Source organism: Melampsora larici-populina, assembly GCF_000204055.1.
Source record: "Melampsora larici-populina 98AG31 unplaced genomic scaffold MELLAscaffold_9, whole genome shotgun sequence".
NCBI lineage: Eukaryota > Fungi > Basidiomycota > Pucciniomycetes > Pucciniales > Melampsoraceae > Melampsora > Melampsora laricis-populina.
The window spans coordinates 773,120-798,060 of record NW_006768773.1 but is presented as its reverse complement, the minus strand read 5'-3'; the positions used below and the strand labels follow the sequence as shown (position 1 = coordinate 798,060).

Below are 24,941 nucleotides of genomic sequence, written 5' to 3'. Positions count from 1 at the left end.
AAATAAACAAACAATGTTTCCTTTTTTTACTCTCTCAAATGAAGTACTTATCTACACATGAAATATGAAATACAAGCTGTGAGTTTTTTTCAAGCGTGAGCATTGCCTGCTCATAATGCATAACTTCATTCATTATGAAGTTTTTTAACAAGCGTTGTTATCTTGTGCTCAAAATGCATAATTCTATGCATTATGCCCATAATGCATACACTTATGCATTTTGACAAAACCCTTCAAAATGAATAATAGGTCAAAATGCATAGAAAAAAGTGTCGTCCCCACTTATGCATTTGCGCGGGTTTGACTGTAGGCCTTTCTTCTCTTTGATACACAGAATCAGTTCACCTGTTACTCTTCCTTCGACACCTTGACTGAATTCCAACAATATCTCATGGTCACTCATGGCCATCACGTGAGTTATTCTTGTTCTGCCTCTTTTCTATCTATGAGTCCTTCATAAGTCAAGTTTTACAGAATTTTCATTTGATTTGAATTAACAAGATCAATCACAACAGACCTAAGCAAAAACATAAAAACACTAGTCTCATGATCTGGAAAATATTTCTTTGGGAAATCTTCCAAAGAAACATTTTTTTTAGCAAACATCTCCAAAATCCTTTGATCAAAGTACACATTAAAGTAAAGACCAGCCTTTTATAAGGCAAGAGTTCATGATGTATTGTTGTGGATCAATTAAGCTATCACATATAGACTTTTGGATCTGTTGGAGGCTATAGAGAACCTCAACCAAGATCATATCACCCGATGATGCTCCAGGATTCACGATTGGTACTGCGCAAATAGAAAATTGTCATCGGTCGATTACACCGTGGGCAAAGAGCTGTCGCTGCCAAAGTTGCGACAGTATGACGTTTCACACGGTGTGAAACGTCACCTGTACAGTACAAAACGAAATTTGGCGTGCGACAGGTCTGCTCCGGCTGCGACATCTGGCCTGCGGCGTGCGACAGCTGCCTTTTGCGCTGTGACCTCTTTTTCGGCAGCGACAGCTGAGCTGGGCATGCGACACTTACCTTCGACACCCGAATCAGACTTTCGGATTCATTTGGATCACAGAGGCTCACGGCTATTTCCAATGCACATGGACTCTCGAGCTTGGTAGGTAATGATCATTACCTAACAGTTGACCTGAACATAGATTTGGCAATCACTCAACTCCTCTGGGCTAACCAACTGTTGTTGAATCATAGAGGCTCGATATGCACATGGACTCCCAATTTTTGTAGGTAATAGTCCTGGACCATGTCGTAATATTGGCAATCACTGATCCCTAACCGACTGTTGTAGGGAGGGGACCAATTGTATTTTTTTCCCTGGGCGTGTATAAAAAGGCTCCGGTTTGGCGCAAGAAACGTGAGCGCCATCACATCATCGCTTCTTCATCTCAACTCCATCCCATATTCAAAGTCTAACTTAGCTTCTCCGTTATGCAATCCCAAGCAAATCTCACCAACACCCAGGCCGATGACCTAATGGACGGCTTAGACCAGCCTCCTAACCCCCAGTTTTCCAACCACCAGGCTTCCGCCCCAGCCCTTGACACCAACGCGATCAATGCGATCATTGCTGACAGCTTGAAGCAACAAGCTGCGCAGTTTGAAACCATCATCAACGGCTTGAAGGAACAAGTTGAAGGCTTCAAAGACCTCGGTGGCTCGTCTAAGAGTAAGAAGAATTCGACTTCCAAGTCGACTCCCAACCCGACTCCAAACACATCATCAACTCGAGATCGCTTGAGGTCTCAAGCATCAGCAGATGCCTATTCAACTCCTACCCCAGCCAGCAAAGTCCCACGCAAATCTAAACGTTCTAGTCAGCCCCCACCACCAAAGCCCTCTACTCCACGCCGACGTCACCCATTACAAGTATTCTCAGACGAGCTCCCGGCAAATTTCAAAACTACCAAGGTCAGTCCCTCATCTTTCTTCCGTTCGGATATCTCAACTGACTCATTCGTCTTTCTACAGGACGCTCTGTTTGTCCACATCAAGACGTTGTGGGGTTTATTCAAAGCCAACGATATCCCCTCCCTCCCTGATCCAAGCTTATTAAAGGAGTTCGTTTCTAAGTTTAACACCGTAGACCAAGTTCAAGCGGCGGTCGATGACCCTTCCAGTGGCGATCTTGTGGCCAAAAACGATATTCAAACCTTGAAGGCTCTCCGTAGCGGTGGAAAGATAGGCCGTGGTATGAATAATCTGGATCACATTTATATCTTGTATATCCATGGTATTTTAGCTAAAGTTGGTATCAGAGTGTGGGCTCCGGATTTGACCGACTCGGCCGACTCGCTTTACAACTCAGCCTGCCGCATCACTGCCCTCAACACGTTTCACCAATTGATGGGTTCTGGCGCTTACAATCATATGAATGTCAACCCCTTACACGCGGAATCATTGTCTCTTTGGATTAAGGCTTATAATCACTATGTTCACTACTGGATGGCTGACAAGTATAAGGTAGAGGCTAGGCAAGCTGGTAAGACTGCAGCTTTAAGCGCAAGGAAGGTCATTCAAAAAAACAGGGAAAGGGTACGTTGTTTTCCTTGTTTCATCTGCTCCTTCACACCAGGTGACTGATGTGATATCGGCTTTCATGCAGACCATGCAAGTTCGTCTTGCTTACCTGGATGCGAACAAGAACAAGAAAGGATTTCCGATGCGCTATTTGCTTCTCTGCGCCAACGTCCTAGCTCACAGTGATGACGAGGACGTTCCTGGCAAACCCTATCGTGTCATCAAAACGCTCTTGTATCGATCCAAGAACGCGAGCAAGTTCTTTCGACGCGTGGATATCGAAATCAAGAAGGCTGCGTTGATTGCAGGTGAGACTGTTCGCAGAAAAGAGCGACGTTTGCCCGTGGTTCCAAGCCCTTCAGTCTTTCATAAAGCTCCAGTCAACCTACCAATCGACTTTTACAACCCAACTTGGTTTAAACGTCTGAATCCTGGTCAACGTAGGATCATTCCCAACGCAACCAAGGTCGCGTTTCTACCCGATGCGGCCCAATCTTTGCTTCCAGAACGCCATCCGGACGAACTCATCAGTGATAAAGCCTTCAATGCTAAGTACCTTGACATCCTATCCGAGCCCTACAAAGTCCCGGAAGACGAGGAAGATGCGGATGATGAGAGCGACTCAAGCAAGGACAGTCAGGACTCGGAGACCGCTGACATTGTGACTGACGATGACGAGTCGGATTTCTACTCTGATGGTGATTACGGTGATTTGTATGATGATGAGGCGGAGGTGGATGAGGATGATAATGACATTGATGATGGTGATTCTATGGAAATCTAGTTAGCTTCGTGTTATGTGTATGTTTTGTTATCAACTTGCTTTTTTGTCTTTCATTCATTTGCTTTGCTTTTTGTCTCGCATCCAAAAAAACCAAAAAAAAAGTTTTTCATATTATGTGTATATGTTTTGTTATCTGTCCTCAACTTATGCTCCATGAAAATCGTGATCGTATTGTTTGTATGTTCCTATCATTTGTATGTCTTGTCATCTGTCCTTCAACTTATGCCCTATACGTCAAAATATGATGTTCAACTTATGCCCTAGCAATACGTCAAAATATGATGAAAGGCGTTGGAATTTGCCTCAGCCCCTTGACCAACTTTTGTGTTCCCGGGCTCGGTAGGTTTCTCCGGCTCGGTGGGTGAGATGTTCTATTGCTTTGAACATGTTTTCGAAGGATAGGAGGTCTACGTCAAATGTGCTGGGCAGAGCAAACTCACCTTTGCCTTCATGTTCGGAGTATAAATTGAAGCCTTTGTTTTCATTCACCCTTCATCAAAATAAATAAAATCACCTCTGAATAAACCTCACTCTACATTATAATCAATAAAAAAACTCTTCATCATTAAATTTACAAAATGCAACTCTCTCGTCACCTCTCATGGGCTACCCTTCCCTATGAAATCTTGTCAAAAATATTCGAATTTCTTCCTAATTGGTACAAAGGAATCAATCGTGTGTGTCTCACAAGGGTCTGTAGGCACTGGTATGACGTCGGAATCTATGTGTGAGTTATCATTGTCCCCATTATTGAAACATCGTTATTTAAACTTACCATTCAAACATTAGGTGCTGGAAAAACATTGAGATCTCTGTACTGAAGGTTATTAAGCTTCAAAATGTCGCGTCCGCTCGCCCAGTACTGGCTGCAATGACCAGGGAGCTTAAGATATACAATAGGCGATGGTTGGACTATCCTGAAGGTGTTTGGATGACAATGACTCCTGAGGAAAAAGGTTCTGCTGCTGATTTTGAAGTGTTCCCGAATCGCTGGCTGCCCAATGCGGAGATTTCCTACATTGAGTAGTTTGCTACGTTGGATCGGTTCATTGTTCCTTTACGTTGAATAGTCACATGTACTTTTCGATCTTGAGCTCTACCATGTCTTTCTTGTTCTGCTTGTAACGCTCCTCACATGTCCAGAGTCAATTAAAGTCAAATATTCATTACATATTCTCATTCCGTGACTTGTGTTCTCGCGGAAGCAATGTGGTCCAACTTCGGCATCAGAACGCAAATGAACAAGATCAAAAAAGACAATGAAAAAAGAACCGAAGTTAAAAAGCAACAAGTTTATGAACAAAGAAAACAATTTTGAAAAAGCAAGAAGAAAGAAGTTTACATATCCTCATTCTGTGATTTGTAATCATACGGAAGCAACATAATTCCGCCTTCGGCAACAGAAAGAGTGTTATCGGGTAAGAGTCGGTATGCAGCCACCGCCACAACTTTCGCAGGGGAAACAAAAATACAGTGGTCTTCGACTTTGCCTAGGACACATTTCATCAAGTGTAGAAGGTAACGAAAGTTTTTCGATGGCGAATCAAGATCCTTAGAAAAAAGGTTCTCGATTGGATTGACCCAAAGTTCGGTCCGTACGGACCCTACAGGGTCAGTGAACTGATAAATTTGCCGAACCATCGCATAACGGGATTTTCCAGCCTCTTTGTACTTGATGCAATTGTTTGGTTTCAGAACTGAAACCGAGATAAACTTTGAAACCTTATAGGAAGGTTTTGGGACAGCATCCGTATGTAGTACCTTTGATTTTGCCGGATGAGGAATGTGTCGATGATCTCGTGTGTCTGGTATGGTCTTTCTAACATGGACAAGCAAGGCTTCATACTGTTCATCTCGTAGTTGAATCCTGTTCTTCTCCCTCTTTTTTTTCCCAAAGTGTATTCCTTCCAAACTGACATGGTCGTCAATCGCATGATCTCCGAGAAGCCTTTGTAGTTGACAAAACCGACGCAACATTGTCCTGTCCATTTCAGCTGAAAACATTCGACATGTACATGAGACTTGATGCATGCAAAGTGATGAGATACATGAAGAATAACTTACCTAGGTGTGTGTTTGTCTGTATACTCTGCAAGACCCCAATTAGCCGCTCACCAGCAAATTCAGCGACCTGACTGAGTGGCCCCCAGCGCCTCATCTGATCTGGGATGTGAAGCGCATAATGGTGGTTCGGTCTGATTGTCATCTTTCGAAAGATACGATTTGAATTCTTGTGATATCGTTGATAGAAGAAAGAAAACTTCTGCGCATCCGTTTCGGTCACTGACTTTGCACCAACAATATTAGTGCACTGTACCAAATCTGCAATGTTATACAATATTCGGCCTCTATTGGAATCCACCTCTATTTCATCCACCTCCACCACAAAAATTTCCATAATGATCAAAGGTATAATATAACTGAATAAGCTATGCCACTGCGCTGCTTTCAGCTTCCCGTGTTTTGATTCCCCAAGGTTCATTGGAAGTCGAGTAATGCCAGTTGGTAACACAACGTCTCGCATTCGTTTTCGGAATAGTTTGATGTTGTCCTCAGAAAACAAGCCACCATCCCAACCCGCTTCAAGCTCTTCATCTTCATCATCTTCAGATTCTTCACTCATCAACTCGTCATCAAAACCATCATCGACTGCGTTACCACCGCCTTCTTCGTAAAGAGTTCGTTTTAAAGCTCGCTGAGAAGCGCCCGCGCCCGATCTTCTACGTTTTCCTTTTGCTTTGTCATCTTTTGAGGGAGTTACGAATCCCCATCGCCATCGAAAATGAACGTGTAGGACACCCTCATACCAATTGTGCATGATACCAATTGGAAGGTCCAGCACAGGGTCCCAATAGTTGAGGCGGTTAAGCTCAGACCAACGAATTCCGGTTTCCGTAAGTAGCTTGTCTTTAGCTGCCAGAGTTTTCGCGGCTTTGGAAGTTGCAGATAATTTCATGACTTCGCCTTTTGTCCTCAATCTTGCAATCATCATGTCGCTTATATCGTGAGATTCGGTCCAGCACCATGAACAATAGAAATTTGCAGAATGGGAAGCATAACCAGCGACCTTATGCATTCCGACTATATCACCAAGGAGCGAAAGTAATTTTATGCGAACAAGCCGACCATTGGGATAAAGGAATGTTGGAATATTGATTCCCTTTTCTAGTAGAAGGAGTTCGTCGACAGTACTTTCAAGGATGTTTGAGATGTTGAACATGTCAGGAGAGCTCGGACCGGGGGTGATTCCAGCAACACATGTATTACTCGTTAAATTACGCAGACTGGGACTGAGGTTCAGACAGTTGTAGGCAAGGACACCGAGCGACTGCTGTTTGCCCGACTGACGGTTTCCACGCGGGTTGAACCAATCGATGAAGAGTGAGAATACTAAATTCAGGGGAGGTGCATCTACTGTACTTCCATCGTGGGTTCCAACATCGGCCCAGTGAACACCCTTGAAAGCAGCAGACTGCTGTATATCAAGCGTCTCAGTTGATTCGGCGAGTTCCTCCTTCCAGGTGTTGATGTCATTTTCGATGTAATCTTTGCTAAGTAACCATTGAAGCCATGAAGATAATGATTGGGTGGCGTATACACTTCGCGGGACTCCAACTTGACAAGGGGTGAATTGCAGTGAATCCGAAGGTCTGTATCGAGCTTTGCCTTTGTCACTGATACCTTTAAATGTTGTCTTTGAGGTGAATAATTCTTCGCCGCAGATTCGAGCCTTAGCAGTTTTTTTGAAGGTGCAAGTCCATGGAGCCTCAGATATGTGATACAAGCTGAAGCAGACTGGACAACAGACTCGTTCTTTGATATCCGGTGAGATCATCAAGTGCTTCATGATTGTTCGGACATCTTTAGGTATGTAGTCGCGAGTATCCTCCGCGGTAGAACCGAAAATGTCGCGCCCACACCTTTCCTCTTCGCGAGTAAGTGCGAGGATTCTCATAGTTAAATTTCGAGCCTTGTGACAATTTATACGGCTGAGTCCACAGGCGATATGGAGCCATCCAATAAAGATCGCTACAAGAGCAAGTACTGATGAAAGGCCAATCAATCAATTCTTCTGTTGATTTGGACTAGGCAATGGTTGGTCTTACCAGAAGTGGAAGCTGATGGAGTCCATTCATCAGCTGGATCGACATCGTCCTTGTCCAATTCATCTGATATTGAAACATTCTTCAGGTCATTTGACAAGATTTCATTGATCGTTGATGATTGAAGATCAGCTTTGTGATGGCTGAGCTGGGTTTGACGGGATTTCCACTGGCCACGATGACGCTGACCCTTCTGGTCGGTACACGTTTCGGTTATGCATCGAGAGCAGGTGCAGATGATCATGATCAGAATGAGGGCTTGTGCGTGATAAGAAAAGGCGAAGTGAAGTGATGCGATATGCTTATTTGGGAAAGGCTGGAAAGTGAAATCCGAAAGTCTGATTCGGGTGTCGAAGGTAAGTGTCGCATGCCCAGCTCAGCTGTCGCTGCCGAAAAAGAGGTCACAGCGCAAAAGGCAGCTGTCGCACGCCGCAGGCCAGATGTCGCAGCCGGAGCAGACCTGTCGCACGCCAAATTTCGTTTTGTACTGTACAGGTGACGTTTCACACCGTGTGAAACGTCATACTGTCGCAACTTTGGCAGCGACAGCTCTTTGCCCACGGTGTTAGCTTAGTTGGTAGAGCGTGGTACTAATACTCGTTATACATGCCAAGGTCATGGGTTCGAGCCCCATATGGACCAACCTTTTTGTGACTCAATGTGAAGATTTGTTTCCTACAGGAGTTTTTCTGTTGTTTGAAAGTACTCTTGATCTCACATACCACATTACCTATCTATATGTGTCAACTGTAACCAAAGTACATTAACATATGATGCCTTCTACCAATGCCCCACATCAATCTTGTAGACAATTCTCCCTGAAGTTGTTAGTGCTACTGACATATATAAACTAAAGACGTACTTGATGAGACATGCAAAGGCTTGATTTCTCGGATCTTGTGAAGAATTTCTTTCAGTAAGCCAGGGAAGCCTTAGCTACATGGCATTGAGTGATCAACATAATGGAAAGTTATGCCAACCAAGAGCAGAATTTGCTACAGTCAATGTCATTTTGATTGGATCAAATTCTGAAACTTTTCAAACATTGGTGGTCCAGTAAACTAGTCAACATCTACATGATTGACTTGATTAATATGCCAGAGGGTGTTTGGCATCTGCCAATTCAACACCAGATGAAGGACAAGGCTTGTAGGTGGGAAGGAGTGAGTTACAAGTTTAGACCTGTCTTTCTTGATGGGGTCCATGTGGTCTGGAGGCCTCAATCTACATGATATTGCCGGGAAAGTCACAAGTAATGAGTGTGGGGTCAAGGGCCGGAATGCAGAGACTGAGTGTTTTATCAGGCACTGCTACGTTTTGCATTTGTGGTCTCTTGAAATGAAAAGCCTTATCGAATTTTAGAAAAAAAAGGCAAAAAAATAGAGGTTTTGATGAACCCTTGTCAAGGCTCTGTTTACTTAGGGCCCGTTCGGACACCGCGAGCAGATACGATGTGGCCGAAATTTACACCAAAAAAATTACATGTGGCCACATCGTATCTCGGTCCAATCTTGACCAGATAGCCGAAATCCAATCGGCGTTCGGTTCAACAATCTGACGTCAGTATGTGATGGTCCATATTGAGATACAGCCTTTTTGCTGTATCTCGACCCAATATCTCGATGTGCCCCATCCCCAAATCCCAACCTCCCATTTGTTCATCCATCGTATCCTCCTCTTCTCGTTACCCACACACCACCACTCAGCTATTATACGTATGGTAGTCGTTCCACCGAGGCTTCCTTTTGTCTCTTTCCACTCTCTCCAAGTTCTATTTGATTTCAATACATCCCATTACTCAATTTCACTGTTCCATCTATCATCTCTTTGTATTGAAACTATCTGTTTCAGCTCTTTATTGCTCCTCTTATTTCCTCAAGTCTGTGAGTTTTTTACTCGGTCAAGTCTCAAGTAATTTTACTCGTTCAAGTCTGCTATCTTTCTATTTTCACTCGGTCTGCTAGTTTTTTCTCAAGTCTCAAGCTATTTTACTCCTTCAAGTCTGCTATTTTACTCGGTCTGCTAGTTTTTTTACTCGTTCAAGCCATTTTACTCCTTCAAGTCTGCTATTTTACTTGGTCTGCTATTTATTTTAATTGATCAGGTCTCAATTTCTTTTACTTGGTCAATCATCAAGTTCCTTTTATATGTGTCTTATTTTTATCTGCCCAAGACTCTGCTAGTGATTTTACTCAGTCAATTCTCAAGTAGCTTTACATCGGTCAATCATCAAGTTCTTTTTATAATTGCTTTATTTTTATTTGCTCAAGACTCAAAATTTATAGTGGGTTTTATTTTCTTTTTCTTGTCATCATAACCACTAGCACTCCAGCTGGGGAGCTCAGAGGCGGCACTGACAGGTTCAGGCTGCTACCTCCCCAGCTCACGGTTAATATGGATGGGGATTGACAGGTTCAAGTCCATTCCACCGTGTCTATCTCACTCAATTCATTGATTGATCTATCTATCTATCCATTTACCCATGAACTAAAACTTCTTTCTAGTTCTTTCAATTCTTTTTTATTAGATCAAGCCTTGAGTTCGTTTTACATAGTATTTGACTATTGTCTGCGGTCAGTGTTTTTTTTCTTTCAATGTAATCATGGTTGTCATCACAAGCTGATTATCATCAATGATTTCAGTTCAGGTTTTTTCTCGATGGCTACCAACAAAAAGCCAGCTAGACCTCGGGCAAAACAAGCCATCAGAACAGTTCCCTCTATGACTGATCCTACCACCAATCCTACCACCCAACCTGCCATCAATCCTACCACCCAACCTGCCATCGATCCTACCACCCAACCTGCCATCGATCCGGACAAGAAGTGGGATTCTGCTAAATGGGATGACAAAGACAGTCAAACTCTGATTGATGTCCTACTTGCTGAACGACGGCCTGGCAACGGCAAACCCATTGGACCCGAGAATGCTACCAGCGCCCATGGATTCAAAATTCCAGTTTGGAATGCTGCTGTTGAAAAGCTCAAAGGTAGTGAAGAGAAGATCATCAATGGTAAAACTAGCTTACCCAAAACAGCTGATAACTGCAAGTCAAGATGGTACACTGTAAGTACTACTTGCTTCAACTTTTTTTGCTTGATGTTTCCTTTATTGATGCTGATTGATCCATCCAACTTGTAGTTACGATATCGTTACAACGACTACAAACACCTTTCACAACTTAGTGGGGCTGGGTGGTCTGATGGGTACATTGATCTCCCAGATGAAGTCTGGGATCCAATCCTAAATGGAAAGGTATGTCTTGGTTGATTTTTCATTTTTTACTTCATCTGATTGTTTCGCTTTTCACCTCAGGATAAGGACAGCAAGAAGTCCAAAGACTACGCTCGATGTAAGGGCCGACCTTTTCCCCTTTTCGACGATTTGGCCTCACTGGTGGAGGGCCACCAAGCAACTGCAAAGTATGTGAAGACTGCAATTGTTACCAAGAAGGAACCCTTTCAAGATCGACCCCCAACACCTTCCACCTCAGCCACCAAGTCGAGTTCAGCTCATCCTCCAACACCTTCCACCTCAGCCACCAAATTGAGTTCAACTCATCCTCCAACACCTTCCACCTCAGCCACCAAATCGAGTTCAACTCATCACCACACTCTTTCACCTAGCTCATCTGAATCTGACTTACCTGATACCCGGCAACCACTCCAGCCAATCTCAGGTCATAATTCCTCTAGCTCCGATCACAAATCAGCCGCCAATAGACATGGTAAGTCTAAGTTGGCCCTCAAGCAACACACTCCAGCTCCAGCTCGCAAGAAAAAACGAACTGGCGTTGACATTGTCGATGGATTATCAAGCGACCTACACGATATGACTTCCTTTTTCAAATCGTCTATCTCTTCAACTGAGAGCGCTGTTGAATCAACTGCTCAAGCCATCACTGCTGCTAAGCCCTCAGTTCATGCTCAAGCAGTTAGCATGATATACAAATCTGAATTGACTCGCCCTCAATGTTTTTCCGCCATCAAGTTATTCACTAACCAGCCTGTGATGGCTGAGACCTATCTCAGCACTCCAGCTGAGGTTCGTGATGAATGGGTTTTATCTGTCATCACTGATTAGGTGATTAACTTTTTGATTTTATATTTCTTTAATTCCACTGACTGATGTGTTTGATTTACTTTATTTATCCTTCCTTTGTTCCTTTTTTGTCTCATGTTTGTTTTTCTTTCTTGTTATCTTCTCCATTCAAATATATATATCTAGCCTCATTTGTGTGTCTTTACAAAAACAAACACGAGATTAAATTAGATTGATATCTTATTGTCGGGTGCTTTTATTACAATAACTATGTTCTTATCTACTTGATATTATATTATATCATTATATTATATTACCTGGTTTCTTCCATTTAAATGGCTATATATATATGTTGCTATCTACTTGTGGTATGATGCTCAGCAAACATTGTAACAAATACAAATTTTCTTTACTATCAGATTAAATTGAGGACATGGTGAGATAAGGACTTTGATGATGACATCAGTCAAACTGAAAGATGAGAACAATTAATATTGAAATAAAGGCTAATAACTGGGTCAAACCTTTGACTGATACATGTAAGATAAAGACAATAAAGATTAATGATGTAAATAAGTATGTACTATATATAATTGATGTACAAATCTAGATACCTGGATACATGGGAGGTAGTCCATGTCTTTGTTTAGTTCTATTTACTTTTTTTCTTCTTTCTGTCTCTTTCTGATAATCTGCCCACATAGCAGCTGCAATTGAATCTTGAAGTCTTTTAGCATTGTTATTACGTTCAGCTGTACTACCATAATGTTCTAAGTTATCATCTTGATCTTGAGTGACAGGTTCAGTTGAATCTTGAGGATCTGGAATGAAATCATCTCTAAATTGCGGGAATTCTTCATCTAAACCATTTGGATCTTTTGCGCAGATGAAGTTGTGAATAAAACACATAACTGTGACCATAGATATTTGAATCTCAATAGTATATTGGCATCCGTGTGCCATTATCTTGAAGCGCTTCTTGCAGACTCCAAAAATGCGCTCAATGACGTTACGGGCACTAGCGTGCCGAAGATTGAAAAGTTCTTCTGCATTTTGAGGTCTAAGATGGAAGGATGGAAAAGGTGGGAAAGAATAAAAAAGAGAAAAGGATGATAAAAAAAGAATGCTGACCTGAAGGCTCTTTTTTCCCACTCTTGTAAATGATAACGGACTTTTCGAAATGGAACAAGACAAGTTTCGGTGAGAGCAAAACCTGCGTCACCAAGATAGTACTTTCCTGCTGGAATTGCAAGGTCACGATCTCGAGCCATAGTCCAAAGAGCCCCATCAGCCATACTACCTTCAGCTCCAACCAATAAATAAATAAACTCCATGTTGAAGTTACATGCAGCAAGGACGTTTTGAGATGTATAGCCTTTACGATTAGAGAAAGGAATATATTCAGAAGCTGGTGGAGTGACTGGAATGTGTGTACCATCAATTGCACCAATGCAGTCTTTGAAATAAGGCATGAATTTGGGATTTGTCGAGAAGTCTTCAGGGAGTGGTGTTTGAGCATCAGGAAGAGAAATATATTTTTCAAGTTACTCTCCATTCCCGGAAATCCCTTTAACCAGTTGATTAATTATTCTAGTCAAAAGGAAACATATTAGAAGAAATTAATAAAAAAAATTGGAAAGAAAAACAAACTTAGAAACACTATCAGCAGATCATTGAAAGCGGTTCTGAAGTTTGCGATTTGAGAGACCAGTTGAAATAGTATAGAGTAGAAGAGCTAATTTCTCAGTTGCAGTTATAAAACGTGAGTCATACAGAATTCCAGCTTCTTCAAGCACAGAGCGTAGTTCGAAGAAGACATGTTTGCGCATGCTGAGATTCTCATGAAAAACTGAATTGTTTGGATTATTGATGAGTTCATCAATCCAAGCTTGACCACTGAGAATAGAGGTGAGGCGTGGTGTTTTGTAGAGCTGTGGAAGAAGTTGTCTGATACAGATTTGAGTACCAATGCTCAAACAGGTGAACATGGCAAAATGTTGCTTTTGAATAGAAAGAACTTGTTTGATAAATTTTAATTTTAATAATCTCTCATTTTGATTGTGATCATGAGTGTCGAGTGATCTCGAAAATGGGCGAGAACGACGCTGTATTTCGTTGGAGCGGGTGTTGTGTGATGACATTACAAGGTAGTCGGTTTTATTCTGTACAGGTGGTTTGGTTTTGTAGGGAAAAGTATGAGAACGATGATGATGAACAATGATGATGAAAGAAGATTGAAGTTGATGATCGAAGACGATGAACGAAGAAAACAAAGGTCTGGATGACCGTTTCAAAAGGGAGAGTCGAATGAAAACACAAGATACAATCACACCTGGTCGTCACCGAACAGCGAACTGATCATGACGAGGTCAACTATGGAGGACGAGAGTTGCGAGCGAGGACCATCTCGAATTATGCACTATGCATTGTGTGCTATGCACTGTGCACCTTGCTCGTGATGCTGGGGGGCAGACAAACTGTACAGATCTGCTCTGTACAGGTCTATCCACCCATACCTTTCCTTTTTGAACTCCCTCTTTGACTCTCCTTAACTTCATGATATGTAGCTCAATTGTTCCACTTAATTTGTTCTTTGGCCACCATGGGTTGTACTCAAAAACATATCTCTTCGTGTAAATTGGGATGGCTACTTTCAAGTTTTGTCTTATCGGTCATTGCGAACCAATAAAAGACAGGCAGACCAGATCGCCATAGAACAACCATGTGTAACTTGAAGTCTTGATATGTATGGTATGACACAAAATATGTTTGATGATCGGAGAAATTGACAAAAGACCACTTCACCTTTACTGTGATATATTACAAGATATATAATGATCGATCAGCTGACCCATTGATGATGACTTCATAGACATATCAAGACGGTGGTTTGGTGGCCCTTGAGTGATAAGCCAGCTTGGCTACAGACGCTGTAAGTGAGCGGTTGAATGACCGGAAAGGTTAACTTAACGAAGTCCCTCTCGCGGCGTCCCCTTTGTTAAGTTAACCGGAAAGGTGTGACTGGTTACTCGTACGATCAATCCTTCATCTAAAAACCAAGTTCGTGATCCTGGTTGTTAAGCAGTCGACCGACCTTATATTAATATGACTTTGGATGGTGGCCCAACCCTGAAGGCTTGTCTTTCAAGTGATGACTTCAAAGAGAAAGGCATGACTAAAGAAATTATTCAGAGAAATTTCTAGGAGGTTCGTCGGTTGATGCTTCATCAAAGATCCGTAGTTGCTGGTTCCAGATGCGTCTGGACTCTGAGAGCACAGTGCATATGTAGTCATCTGTTACACAGTGCATAGCACACAATGCATAGTGCATAATTCGAGGTGGTCCTCGCTCGCGACTCTCGTCCTCCATAGTCAACAGACGTCTGTTGACCTCTTTTGGTTGGCTGTTCGGTAATCTCAGTTTTCGAATTACGACAATCTCGATGTGCCCCTTGAGATAGGGGCAAATCGAAATTCGGTTTTCAGGTCAGATAAAAACTGAAAACGATCCGAACGGGCCCTTATATAGCTGACAAGTGGACACCTTTTTTTTGGCAAGTTTTATATGAATTGTTCTCATTGAAGAGAGCCCCACAATTAAAAGGACTCCATCAATATTAAGATTAGGTACCTGATGTTTATTTGCCACAAGGTAAGTTTTGACTTATCAATATTTCGTAATATACAACGTACCGGGATGATACGCTGAACAACATGCCCTGCAGGGACACGCGAGTAAAAACAAGCCGTCAGCAAAAATGACCAGCAGTCTTTTTGCACTTACTTTGCCTACAAAGGTATTTCAGTTGATCTTCATATGATTTCAAAGCATTGTTACACACAAAATGAGAGAGAGAGAGAGTAACTTGAGAAAAAATTGATAAAAAGGCATAGAGGATCAGAGGATCATTCTACGAGAGTATATAGAAAAGAAATTCACGGAAAGTCTTAATCGAACAATTCTACATGTTTTAAATTTCACCAGTCTGTAAATGATTCTGCAGACCTGAGCAAAACTTGTTTGGTACTAGAATTAGATCAGGTTCGGTTTGGTAAGGATTGCGCTGCTCCGGGGCAATGGACTTCCAATTCAGCGTTGACTGCATACGATCGGTTCGGCAACCTGACGAAGTTTGAACAAACTTTGTGCAAGACATCAGTTCGGTTGATGATGAAGAACACATGTTCCCGTGGGGTCCGATCCTGTAAGTTGCTGATGAGCTTTTCTCTTCCAACAGTTTTCGAGAGGAATGATGTAATCGCTTTGCAGTCAAACGACACGAGAGAATTAGCAGACAGCCTAGTTTGAACATATGGATTAGATAAAAGAGAAATGACAATGACATTGCTATATGTGTTATGATCGCTTCAACTTTTCTCGATTTGCGTTTGTATCTTACAGCTGAATTGCATATTTTCTCAAGTCACAGATCCGCCAGTACGATATGGGGTTTGAAAGGGCAAAAGATATTCAAAAACTTGCATTGTTGTCATGGTACAAATGTGAATGCAGTCATTTCCAACATACAACAAGATCCAATTATTGAAAAATGCAATCCATCACTAGTGTTCACTGATGTACAACGGGATCAACAAAGAGAGAAAGATGTATAAGAAAAATCGCTACCAGAAGCTGAAAATGATGCATGAATGTTGCAAGTGGCCTAGGGAGACTGAAAGTGGCATTAGGTTAGCAAGTCTTTCCAAGAAGTAAACCTCGGGAATGGAGCAAAGGGAACTTGGGGTTTGAATGGCAGGACTTACAAGTAAGAAAATGACTATCCAAATTCACGTGGTGGTACCATTTGGAGTTCCATCTCCCCGGGCACCAGCTTCAGCCATCAATTTCTCGCACAGGCTCCAAAACTCTCGGCCTAACTTTCCTTCCTTATCCTCAGCGAGCTTGTTCTTTGTTCCAATTTTCCCAAAAGGAATCAGGTATTCCGCTCTGTTAATCGATCATGAGGAAAACGCGAATGATGAATTTCACGTGGTTTGGATTCAAGAGAGGTTCACGTGATTTGAGATAGTTTCAAACAGACTGAACTTCATTTGCTTTGACCTCACTTCGGGAGAGGTAGCCGCGTATAGTGAAGTGATCGCGCCGTCTTTAGCATGCATAAGTACATAGTTTTGAATAAACTATTGATGGATAATGATTAGGTACGGTTTAGTTCAATTCAAGGGGTGGGATGTCAGCTTCTAGATTGCACAAGATTCAGATTTTTATTGCTATACAAATACCCCAAAGAAATCGGACAAACCAAGAACGGAGCTAAGAACGGATAAGCTTTCAGGCCACCTGGAACCAAAAGACGCCAAAAGGTCAACTTGCCGGAATCGATGTGGTGGGAAAAAGTTGAGTTTGATGGTAGACATACTTCGAGGTATTTCGGTCGCCACACCACCTGGATGCTAAAGGTTTCAAGAACCAACCAGTAAACCTTCGGTTTGTCAGCTTGAGGACCCTCTTGAAAGATGCAAACACAAAAGCCAAGACAGCTCACCACCGAGATACAGATGATCCCAGTGTCGTCCAAGCGCTTTTGGAGCTCTTGCGTAAAGACCATATTCTACAGTGGATGAGGTTCCATAAATTGATCCCAGGATGAGTATCGTGTTGAGTTATCTACTGACTGTTCATGATAAAATGGATGTAGAAGAAAACACATCTACCGAAAGTTTACTATTTCCATACCTGACCGCGGAATTTAAACAGGGTTTGTTCAAACCATCAAGAGTTGAAAAGTCTGGAGACGTAGTGAATTTATGTGCCTCACTTGCGACCGTCACAATTCTAACATCTGATCCTTCCAATTCAGAAGTCTTACGTAAAAGAGGGAGTAAGTTGGTGGTTAAAGCAAAGTGACCTGTTCCATTACAAGCTTGTACTTCAATCCCATCTGGACTCAATTCATAGGGGGCCATAGCCTAGATTTCCACGACCGAGTCAGCTATGTATTTTTGATAGTGAGGTTTGAAACTATCTAGAGTAGATGATGGAATGAATCCAGACCACCCACAATTCCTGCGTTGTTGACGAGAATGTCGAGTCGGCCTTCCTTTTGAGCAAAAGTCTCCGCAGCCGTAATCGCAGATGCAAGTCGAGTGAGGTCAAATTGAAGGAAGTCAAGTTCTGCGTTTGGAACTTCTTCCTTGATTCTAGAAATGGCCTCTTGAGTGCGTGGCTCACTACGGCAAGCCATACTATCGACGAGGCGCGATGAGTGACTTTGATAGTCTTACTTTGGATCGAGATTGAGATGAAACACACTAGACTTTTGCTCCATGACGAGATAATTGAAGGCAGGTGTGATATCCGATTCCAGTGTTGGCACCTGTGACAGAAAGTCAGAGTGTTAGACTTCAATCAACTGAGTAGGAGTTTATTGAAGAACCGACCGGTGACGATAGCCACTCGACCTTTTGATGGCAAAGAGAGAAACGAGTCAGTTTAGTGATCGAGGAGATCAGGATAGCTTGTTTGCTTACCAGTAAGGTCAGGGATCTGTTCGGGAGTCCAACTAGGTGATTCAAAAAAACCAAAGACCATCGCGGAAGAGATTTAATTTGAGTCTAGTATAAAGTCGGTGGTAGTGGGTTATCGTGGATTTTCGTGGGCGAGACTCTTCATTGTTATCATGAGTTGACCTTCACGGTTATCACGATGCTGAACCCTGAAAAAAGTCGATCGATGACGTCATCCTCGATCGCCGACCCATGCACCCAGCATCCCTCCGGCACGTCAGATGCTCAGACGTCCAGAGACCATCATCGGCTGCCTGGCCCAATGGTTAAGGCGCTTGCCTACGATGCGGAATAGCAAGAGATTCCAGGTTCGAGTCCTGGGGTGGTCGAACTTTTCTTTTCGTGCCTACGAACACCTGTTAGCTGTATTGCTTCTGGATCAGTTTTTGCTACCAGAACGAATCATTGACGGATGTGCAGAAAGTGGATGGATAAGAAGTGAATGATAGGAATTCTGATGAGAGGACTGAGGATGAGGATGAGAGTATGGATTGGTTGTGTAATTCCTGGAATGGCTGTTGAACTTGTAGACTGAAATTGAATTTGATGGTTGATCGAAATGACGAGAACCCAACGATCAAACAGACATCATCCACCATATCTTATACAAACAATCTACATAAAATGACTTCATCCATTCAACTTCAAAAGACTGCATTCATCTTATCATCAAAGCGAACTCCAGTTGAGTCAACCTACTTAATCATTCAAACTTCATCAGCGAAATTGATCTTCTTAAATATATCTTAACAGTTTGGCGCTTTTGGTGGTTCACTCAAATCTCACAACGCTGCTCAACTCGGTGGAATATCTGCAAAAGCTGTCTTAGAATCTGCCAACTTACCTAAAGGCATCTCACCTGACTCGGTCATCTTTGGAAACGTACTTTACTCAGATCCATCGGGTCCTTATCTCGCTCGACATGTTTCTCATCATGCCAATCTTCCGGTTACCATACCTGCTCTTACGGTCAATCGATTATGTGGTAGTGGTTTTGAAAGCTTAGTTAGAGCTACTCAAGAGATTGCTTTGGGTGAATCCTCTCTCGTTCTTACTGGTGGGACCGATAATATGTCATTATCTCCTTACACTCTTTCTGGATCGAGTCGATTTGGAAATAAATATGGAATTGATCTTAGTCTACAAGATAGCTTGTCTCATTCTCTGATCGATCGATTTCCTAAACCAACACCAATGGGCATCACAGCTGAAAACTTGGCCGAAAAATACGGTATCACACGACAAGTTTGTCTTGATACACTTTTTCTACATCTATTGTACTATATAACTCTTTTGTTTCAAAACTGATGCCCAGTGAATCCCCCCCACTTGATAGGATTGTGATAATTATGCTATTCAAAGTCAAGAAAGATGGGCAGCTGGAAAATCATCTGGAGCGTTTGATAAAGAAATCACTCCGATTGAATTGACCTCTCGTAAAGGTAAAATCATCTTTGATACTGATGAACATCCTAGAACACCCACCATCGAATCTTTATCACGACTCTCGCCCGTTTTTAAACCCGATGGGGTAGTCACAGCTGCTAATGCTAGTGGGATTTGTGATGGAGCTTCTGCAAATTTGGTGGCTTCAGAAGACTTTATAAATCAGCATTCTCTTACTCCACTTGCGCGTATCGTATCTTATCATATTGTTGGGGTCGAACCTAGTCTGATGGGCATCGGGCCTGTAGATGCTGTTAAAGGTGCATTGAAGAAGGCTGGACTTGGTATTGGTCAAATTGATATGTTTGATGTCAATGAAGCTTTTGCTGCCCAGTGGCTTGCCGTTGCCAAAGAACTGGATTTACCGAATGATCGAAGTAACATGTTTGGTGGTGCTATTGGTTTGTTGCCTTTTTTTCTGTTATCTCAAACAAATGAATAGACAGCTGACTTTTGTTCCCTCCATGCGCGCTCATTCCTGACAATTCCTACCACTCGGATCATCAGCTCTTGGACATCCACTGGCTGCTTCAGGTGCTAGGATCTTGAACAACCTAAGTCACAATTTACAAAGATTGAACAAACGATATGGACTTGGAGCAGCTTGTATTGGAGGTGGACAAGGTATTGCGGTGATCATTGAACGATGTTAAGATCGATATGCCTGATTTTCGTTTGGTCATGAGCTTGTATTTTTTTGTTCGCAAGTTGTGTTTTTATGAAGCATTATCTATTATTTTATTTTAACATTTAATCAATTGTGATTCTAGTGTAGTAAAGTCATTGTAAGATTGCATAATCATTTGAAATCTAGACTTTAACTCTAAGATGCTTTTGAGATATTTTCAGTGTCTCGGTTGTCCTCTAAACGAGACTGTGTGTGTTTGATGTCATCTTATAAATGGGGTCCACTTCCGTAATGCGGTGTCGGAATTCCAAAAGTGGGTTTCATGTCAACGGTTTGGTGGTCTAGTAGTATGATTCACCCTTAGGGTTCCCTAGCAAAGGGATTCAATTGGGTGAGGTCCCGGGTTCAATTCCCGGCCAGACCCTTGTTTTTTGTGATCTGTTGTGTGATTGTATACTCAGAACCAGAATACCAATTGATGCTGAAAGAAGTCGTTCATATAGCTATGGAAGATGAAAGATTTCATCATTGTATGGATGCTTTTCAGATGTCACACTTGTTTCTGGGAGTGCCACTTCAGCCAGAGGGCGTAACCAACAAAACACACTTAGTGACAATCTGCACTCCAAACTGAAGTTCAGAATGCCCCCTGAGGCCTAGCTGCATGCCTACCGGTATACTCCCTGAAAGGCTTAGACTGTCCTGTCACTTGTGACCCCCTTACTCTTGGAGCCCTGAGGGTCTCCCACTGTGTTTATGGGGACCCCTTGTCAAACTTGATCTCAATTTGTGACTACCGGTCTTGATGCTGATGTCAAAGGAGGAGCACACAATGAGAAGGCACAACAATACCAGATACAATGTTGGCACCAATTGTCTTGCGTGTAGTTTGCAAAGTGTTGGATATACCCTTCACCACTCCTTTTTGGAACTTTGGATTGCCCACCGTCAGAGATTTTGTTGCAATGCCTAGTTGGGCATTGGATTCACGGGTGATTTGACTTACAAAAATTGACCCCCTATCCAAACCAATGCTCTTTGGAGTACCATGTAACTTCCAGACATTGTCGATCATGAGTGGTGCCAATGAAGCTGAATCCATTGATTTGTTGGATCAACAGTGGCTCAGCTAAGCTAAGTTAGTGCTTAGGGGTGCATTAGCTTAGCAATTTTTGGGCGCTAAGCTAGTGCTAAATCCTTAGTGCATCCTAGCTAAGGTAAAGGATTTTAGGATCTCCCTTAGCAAGTCTGTGCTAAGCTAGTTAGCTTAGTGCACTATCTACTGCTAAGCTGGGGCCCTTTAGCTGTCTGGATACAACTTAGCGGGATTAGCAGGGTTGATAGCAATGGCCGGGTATGTGCTCTATTTTTCTCATACCGGGCCATTGGACTTTGATTTTGGTCCAATTTTGGCTCAGACTCTATGCCACGTGGGCGGACTAATTTTTCCTCCTTCCACCACACCCCACCTCCTTTTTTTATCCCCCCACCGCACAAGCTTTCAACATCACACAAACAACCACAAAGCCAAAGATTTAGTTAGAACTCATGCCCACCATATAAACCCTTTCTTTTCTTACTTTCTCATCAAGACTCTTAGCCTTCTTATCTTACATTCTCAAATATGCCATCATCACCATCATCATCATCAAGAAAATCAAGAATCTATCAAGAGAATCAGACCCTTGATCGTGAGCCAATCAAAATCAAGAAACTCAAATCAACTCTGAGCCAGTTACCCAACAGTGCTTGACAAGTGTATTTTATCTAACGTTTCTCTGTCACAATCAACAGAGGACCATCAAAAAAGAAACGTAAAGCGGGCCACCACCACAGGAATTTGCACTTTGCGGTAGCTCAGCTCCCATCCACAGAGCAGCAGCAGCGCAACAGGAGCTACAGCATTATGTGTAGCTCCCACTATCTCCAGTTAACGTGCAGTAACACAGCATATTCACAGCGCCAAAAAACACAGCAGACCCAAATATAGTTTTCATAAATATAGTAAGGTCAATCAAGGAAATCAAACAAGTGTATCAAAATTAATAAGACATATCAAAGAAGAGACAAATAACCAGATGTAATCAAAAAGTAAATAAAAAAACATATGCGGGAGAAAAAGAGTGTATATAAAGAAAAAAACTAAAAAAGATCAGATTAATTGACAGCTACACCTAAAGATTTCAAAATCCCACCAAGCTCTGTGGATTCCACCTTCAAGCTCACACCCTTGGCTCAAGACCAGAGCTTCTATAGTACATGCCAGAAGACTTCCTTGATTGCTGGCCCAGACATCAGCACACAAGAATATTTGTTCCATGGCACATGATGATCCTGTGGTGGCCAAGTAGTCGCGCGCCATGATGGCAATAACTCAGTAGTCCTTCTCATGACACTACATATTCATGCCAGGAAGTAAGCATGTGCACACGATAAAACAGTGGAGACTTCATTGCTATAATTACTTACCAACCACCATAAAAGTGGTGCTTTTGGGTCTTCCAAATTATAGTCAGTATTGCGCATCTTGTCAAGTTGCAAGATTTAATGCTTGGAAGAAAGTTTGATTCATACATTGTTCAGCTCGATTTTGTCCTATTTGTTCTGCTCAATGTCTTTCTTGGTTATTTCCTAGTTGTTCTCCTCTATGTCTGGTCTCAAGTGTTCTTGATTCATGTCAATTTTGTTATCAGAATGTCTATAGTCAATTGCCTATTGTTCTCCTTTTCATCCTTTTGTTTGAATTTTCTATTTTTCTATTTTTTTTGATTGATTGTCCATTTTTCTCTTTTTTGGCCTATTTTTTTGAATTAAGAAAAATGGAATTTAAGTGTCTCTTTGTTTATCATTCTCCGTTTATCATTGGTTGTACCAATTGAGTATACACGTTATGAAGACAACATGAAGGTGATGTTTAAGTGACTACATGTTGCAAAGATTATTATCATATGGGCATGGAACAATTATTGTTCATGCAAAACATGCTGAGTCGAAGGCATTGGTTTCAGAAGAAGGAATGTGGGATACTTGAATGATCAAATGTAGCGCTGGTTGAACATTTGAGCTATTCAAATACATTGGCCTATTTGTGATATTATTCAAATACTGGTGATGTTATTGGTCATATTCAAAATTCTTTTGTGTATAAAACCTTGTTGAGATTGGTGTAGAGGGATATCAATCCACCCTCATTGAACTCATCTATTCAAGCTATTCACATCACTCGTGTCTATTCAGAAGATATTCACAACAAATCAATTTTTGCTATCATCAAAAGACCCAATGATTCATGGACTGCATTGGGGAAATCTGCTCAAACTCATCCTGGGCCAAATCTTTTTGTTCATTCTGTATCTCCCCAAAAAGAAGATTTGTGTGCATCTGACTTGTGTGTGCAAGAACTGGCACAGCACTGGGAAGCAAGAGTTAGTACATTTGAAAGTATCATTTACCTTAGTCCACCAAAGTGACTGACCATTGTGTGTATAACACCTATATAGGTGTTGGAAAATTATTTGAGTCAATGTTGTGGTGGTGTGGGTTAAACTCTACACTGTAGATCTGAAACACCCTGATCATGCGAACATGGTGAGACTGCTATCAGTCCATGATACCAACTCCTTGACTAGAATGAGGCAAGAGTATTGGAATAAAATTCCAATAGACAGGAAAGGCTCTGTCAAAGACTTTGTTTGGTAAACTTTGTATCCCCTACTTTTAGGGGATACAAAGTTTAATCTGGCCATGCAGCCGGAGTTTTGCGCAAGTCTCATTTGGCTGCAAATTCAAATCTTGCGCCCAGATTTTTGCACAGCCAGCATATTTGGCTTGGAGCCAAAAATCCGAGGATTCCTTGGATTCTGACTCCAAGTTAACCTCCATCCGAGGATCCAATCCGAGGCAACAGCCAGGGCCAACATTTGCCTCGGAATTAGCCCTCGGGTGCCACTTTCCTTGGGGGCGCCGTCCAAGGACTCCTCAGACGTTTGTCTCCGAGCCAAATATGCCGGCAGTGTTGGCCAGAAAATCCAAATTTACAGCCAAATGAAATCTGGCCAAAGATCCGGCTGCGTGGCCAGATTCAACTTTGTATCCCCTGATTGAACAATTGGACTGATTTTTGTGTTTTTTTCTGAATCACATGACAAATGTTTGGAATGGGATGTAAGGAACAAGGATACATATCAGATAAAAGTCAAAAAAATTGAGACCCAAGGGTCTACATATCAATCAAGGTCCATGGCATCTTTGACGCTTTGTACAGTGATTTATTCCAACTTGTTTGTTCCCACATAGTCATGATCACCAGGGTTAACCCCCATTAGAAGCAAACTTGGGATATTTAATCCAAGCGTCCCTGCAGGTAGCTCTCAATCAGCCAGAGTACTGACAACCAAGGAGGCTGGGATGAACTCTGCTTTCAAGTTCTGAACCACACACACCCTACTAAACCTTTCTAACATCTGATCAAAAACTAGATCCCTCACATCATCCAGCCATCTTACCAACACAGCCATTTCTTTTGATACCTTCAATGACAAGATATGCAGTATCTTTGCCCACAAATAATTGCCTTTGATTTTGACATTCACAATATTGGGTGAACATTTCTTACTAAATTTTAAAGTGTCACACCCAATTAAAGTTCCCACTTCATGTGCATAGGCTGAAAGAAGTTTTGCTCCATTTGGGTATGGGAGCAGACGGTAGTTGACCCTGGAGTTGTTGAGAGCTTGATGATATTTCCAAAGTTTTTCAAAAACCTTGTTGTTCATTTTGAAAGCACCCCCAATGTTTTGCTGAATGGCTTTGGCCTTATCATCTTCTGGAGGTCCTTTACACAGAAGGCGCTGTTGGCAACAGAATTGTTGCAT

At 42.1% G+C, this 24,941-nt stretch overlaps 7 protein-coding genes across 7 annotated transcripts; 4 read left to right on the top strand and 3 right to left on the bottom strand.

Moving 5' to 3' along the window:
• Positions 1 to 1,448: 1,448 nt before the first annotated feature.
• Positions 1,449 to 4,348, top strand: MELLADRAFT_104355 (uncharacterized protein; the record flags this gene model as incomplete). The annotated part of the gene is made up of 6 exons (XM_007407579.1): positions 1,449 to 1,928; positions 1,989 to 2,552; positions 2,623 to 3,301; positions 3,322 to 3,338; positions 3,665 to 3,678; positions 4,111 to 4,348. The coding sequence occupies 6 exons, from the start codon at positions 1,449 to 1,451 to the stop codon at positions 4,346 to 4,348; spliced, it is 1,992 nt and encodes a 663-aa protein (XP_007407641.1).
• A 311-nt stretch (positions 4,349 to 4,659) lies between these two features.
• On the bottom strand, positions 4,660 to 5,527 carry MELLADRAFT_104354 (uncharacterized protein; the record flags this gene model as incomplete). The annotated part of the gene is made up of 3 exons (XM_007407377.1): positions 4,660 to 5,202; positions 5,239 to 5,315; positions 5,437 to 5,527. 3 exons carry the CDS (start codon positions 5,525 to 5,527, stop codon positions 4,660 to 4,662), a joined length of 711 nt encoding a protein of 236 aa, XP_007407439.1.
• Positions 5,528 to 7,563: 2,036 nt separating this feature from the next.
• On the top strand, positions 7,564 to 7,923 carry MELLADRAFT_104353 (uncharacterized protein; the record flags this gene model as incomplete). The annotated part of the gene is made up of 2 exons (XM_007407580.1): positions 7,564 to 7,685; positions 7,740 to 7,923. 2 exons carry the CDS (start codon positions 7,564 to 7,566, stop codon positions 7,921 to 7,923), a joined length of 306 nt encoding a protein of 101 aa, XP_007407642.1.
• Positions 7,924 to 11,193: 3,270 nt separating this feature from the next.
• On the top strand, positions 11,194 to 11,879 carry MELLADRAFT_55431 (uncharacterized protein; the record flags this gene model as incomplete). The annotated part of the gene is made up of 1 exon (XM_007407581.1): positions 11,194 to 11,879. A coding segment is annotated over one exon (248 nt), but the record flags the coding sequence as incomplete, so codon positions are not given.
• Positions 11,880 to 15,919: 4,040 nt separating this feature from the next.
• On the bottom strand, positions 15,920 to 18,088 carry MELLADRAFT_71290 (uncharacterized protein; the record flags this gene model as incomplete). Its single annotated transcript, XM_007407376.1, has 11 exons — positions 15,920 to 16,138; positions 16,230 to 16,413; positions 16,513 to 16,607; positions 16,730 to 16,767; positions 16,847 to 16,880; positions 16,973 to 17,038; positions 17,142 to 17,396; positions 17,489 to 17,672; positions 17,740 to 17,810; positions 17,875 to 17,888; positions 17,958 to 18,088. The coding sequence occupies 10 exons, from the start codon at positions 18,016 to 18,018 to the stop codon at positions 16,254 to 16,256; spliced, it is 978 nt and encodes a 325-aa protein (XP_007407438.1).
• Positions 18,089 to 18,575: 487 nt separating this feature from the next.
• MELLADRAFT_47555 (uncharacterized protein) lies at positions 18,576 to 20,280 on the top strand (the record flags this gene model as incomplete). Its single annotated transcript, XM_007407582.1, has 4 exons — positions 18,576 to 18,677; positions 18,747 to 19,238; positions 19,330 to 19,840; positions 19,947 to 20,280. 4 exons carry the CDS (start codon positions 18,618 to 18,620, stop codon positions 20,090 to 20,092), a joined length of 1,209 nt encoding a protein of 402 aa, XP_007407644.1.
• Positions 20,281 to 24,437: 4,157 nt separating this feature from the next.
• MELLADRAFT_104350 (uncharacterized protein) lies at positions 24,438 to 24,941 on the bottom strand (the record flags this gene model as incomplete). Its single annotated transcript, XM_007407375.1, has 1 exon — positions 24,438 to 24,941. One exon carries the CDS (start codon positions 24,939 to 24,941, stop codon positions 24,438 to 24,440), a length of 504 nt encoding a protein of 167 aa, XP_007407437.1.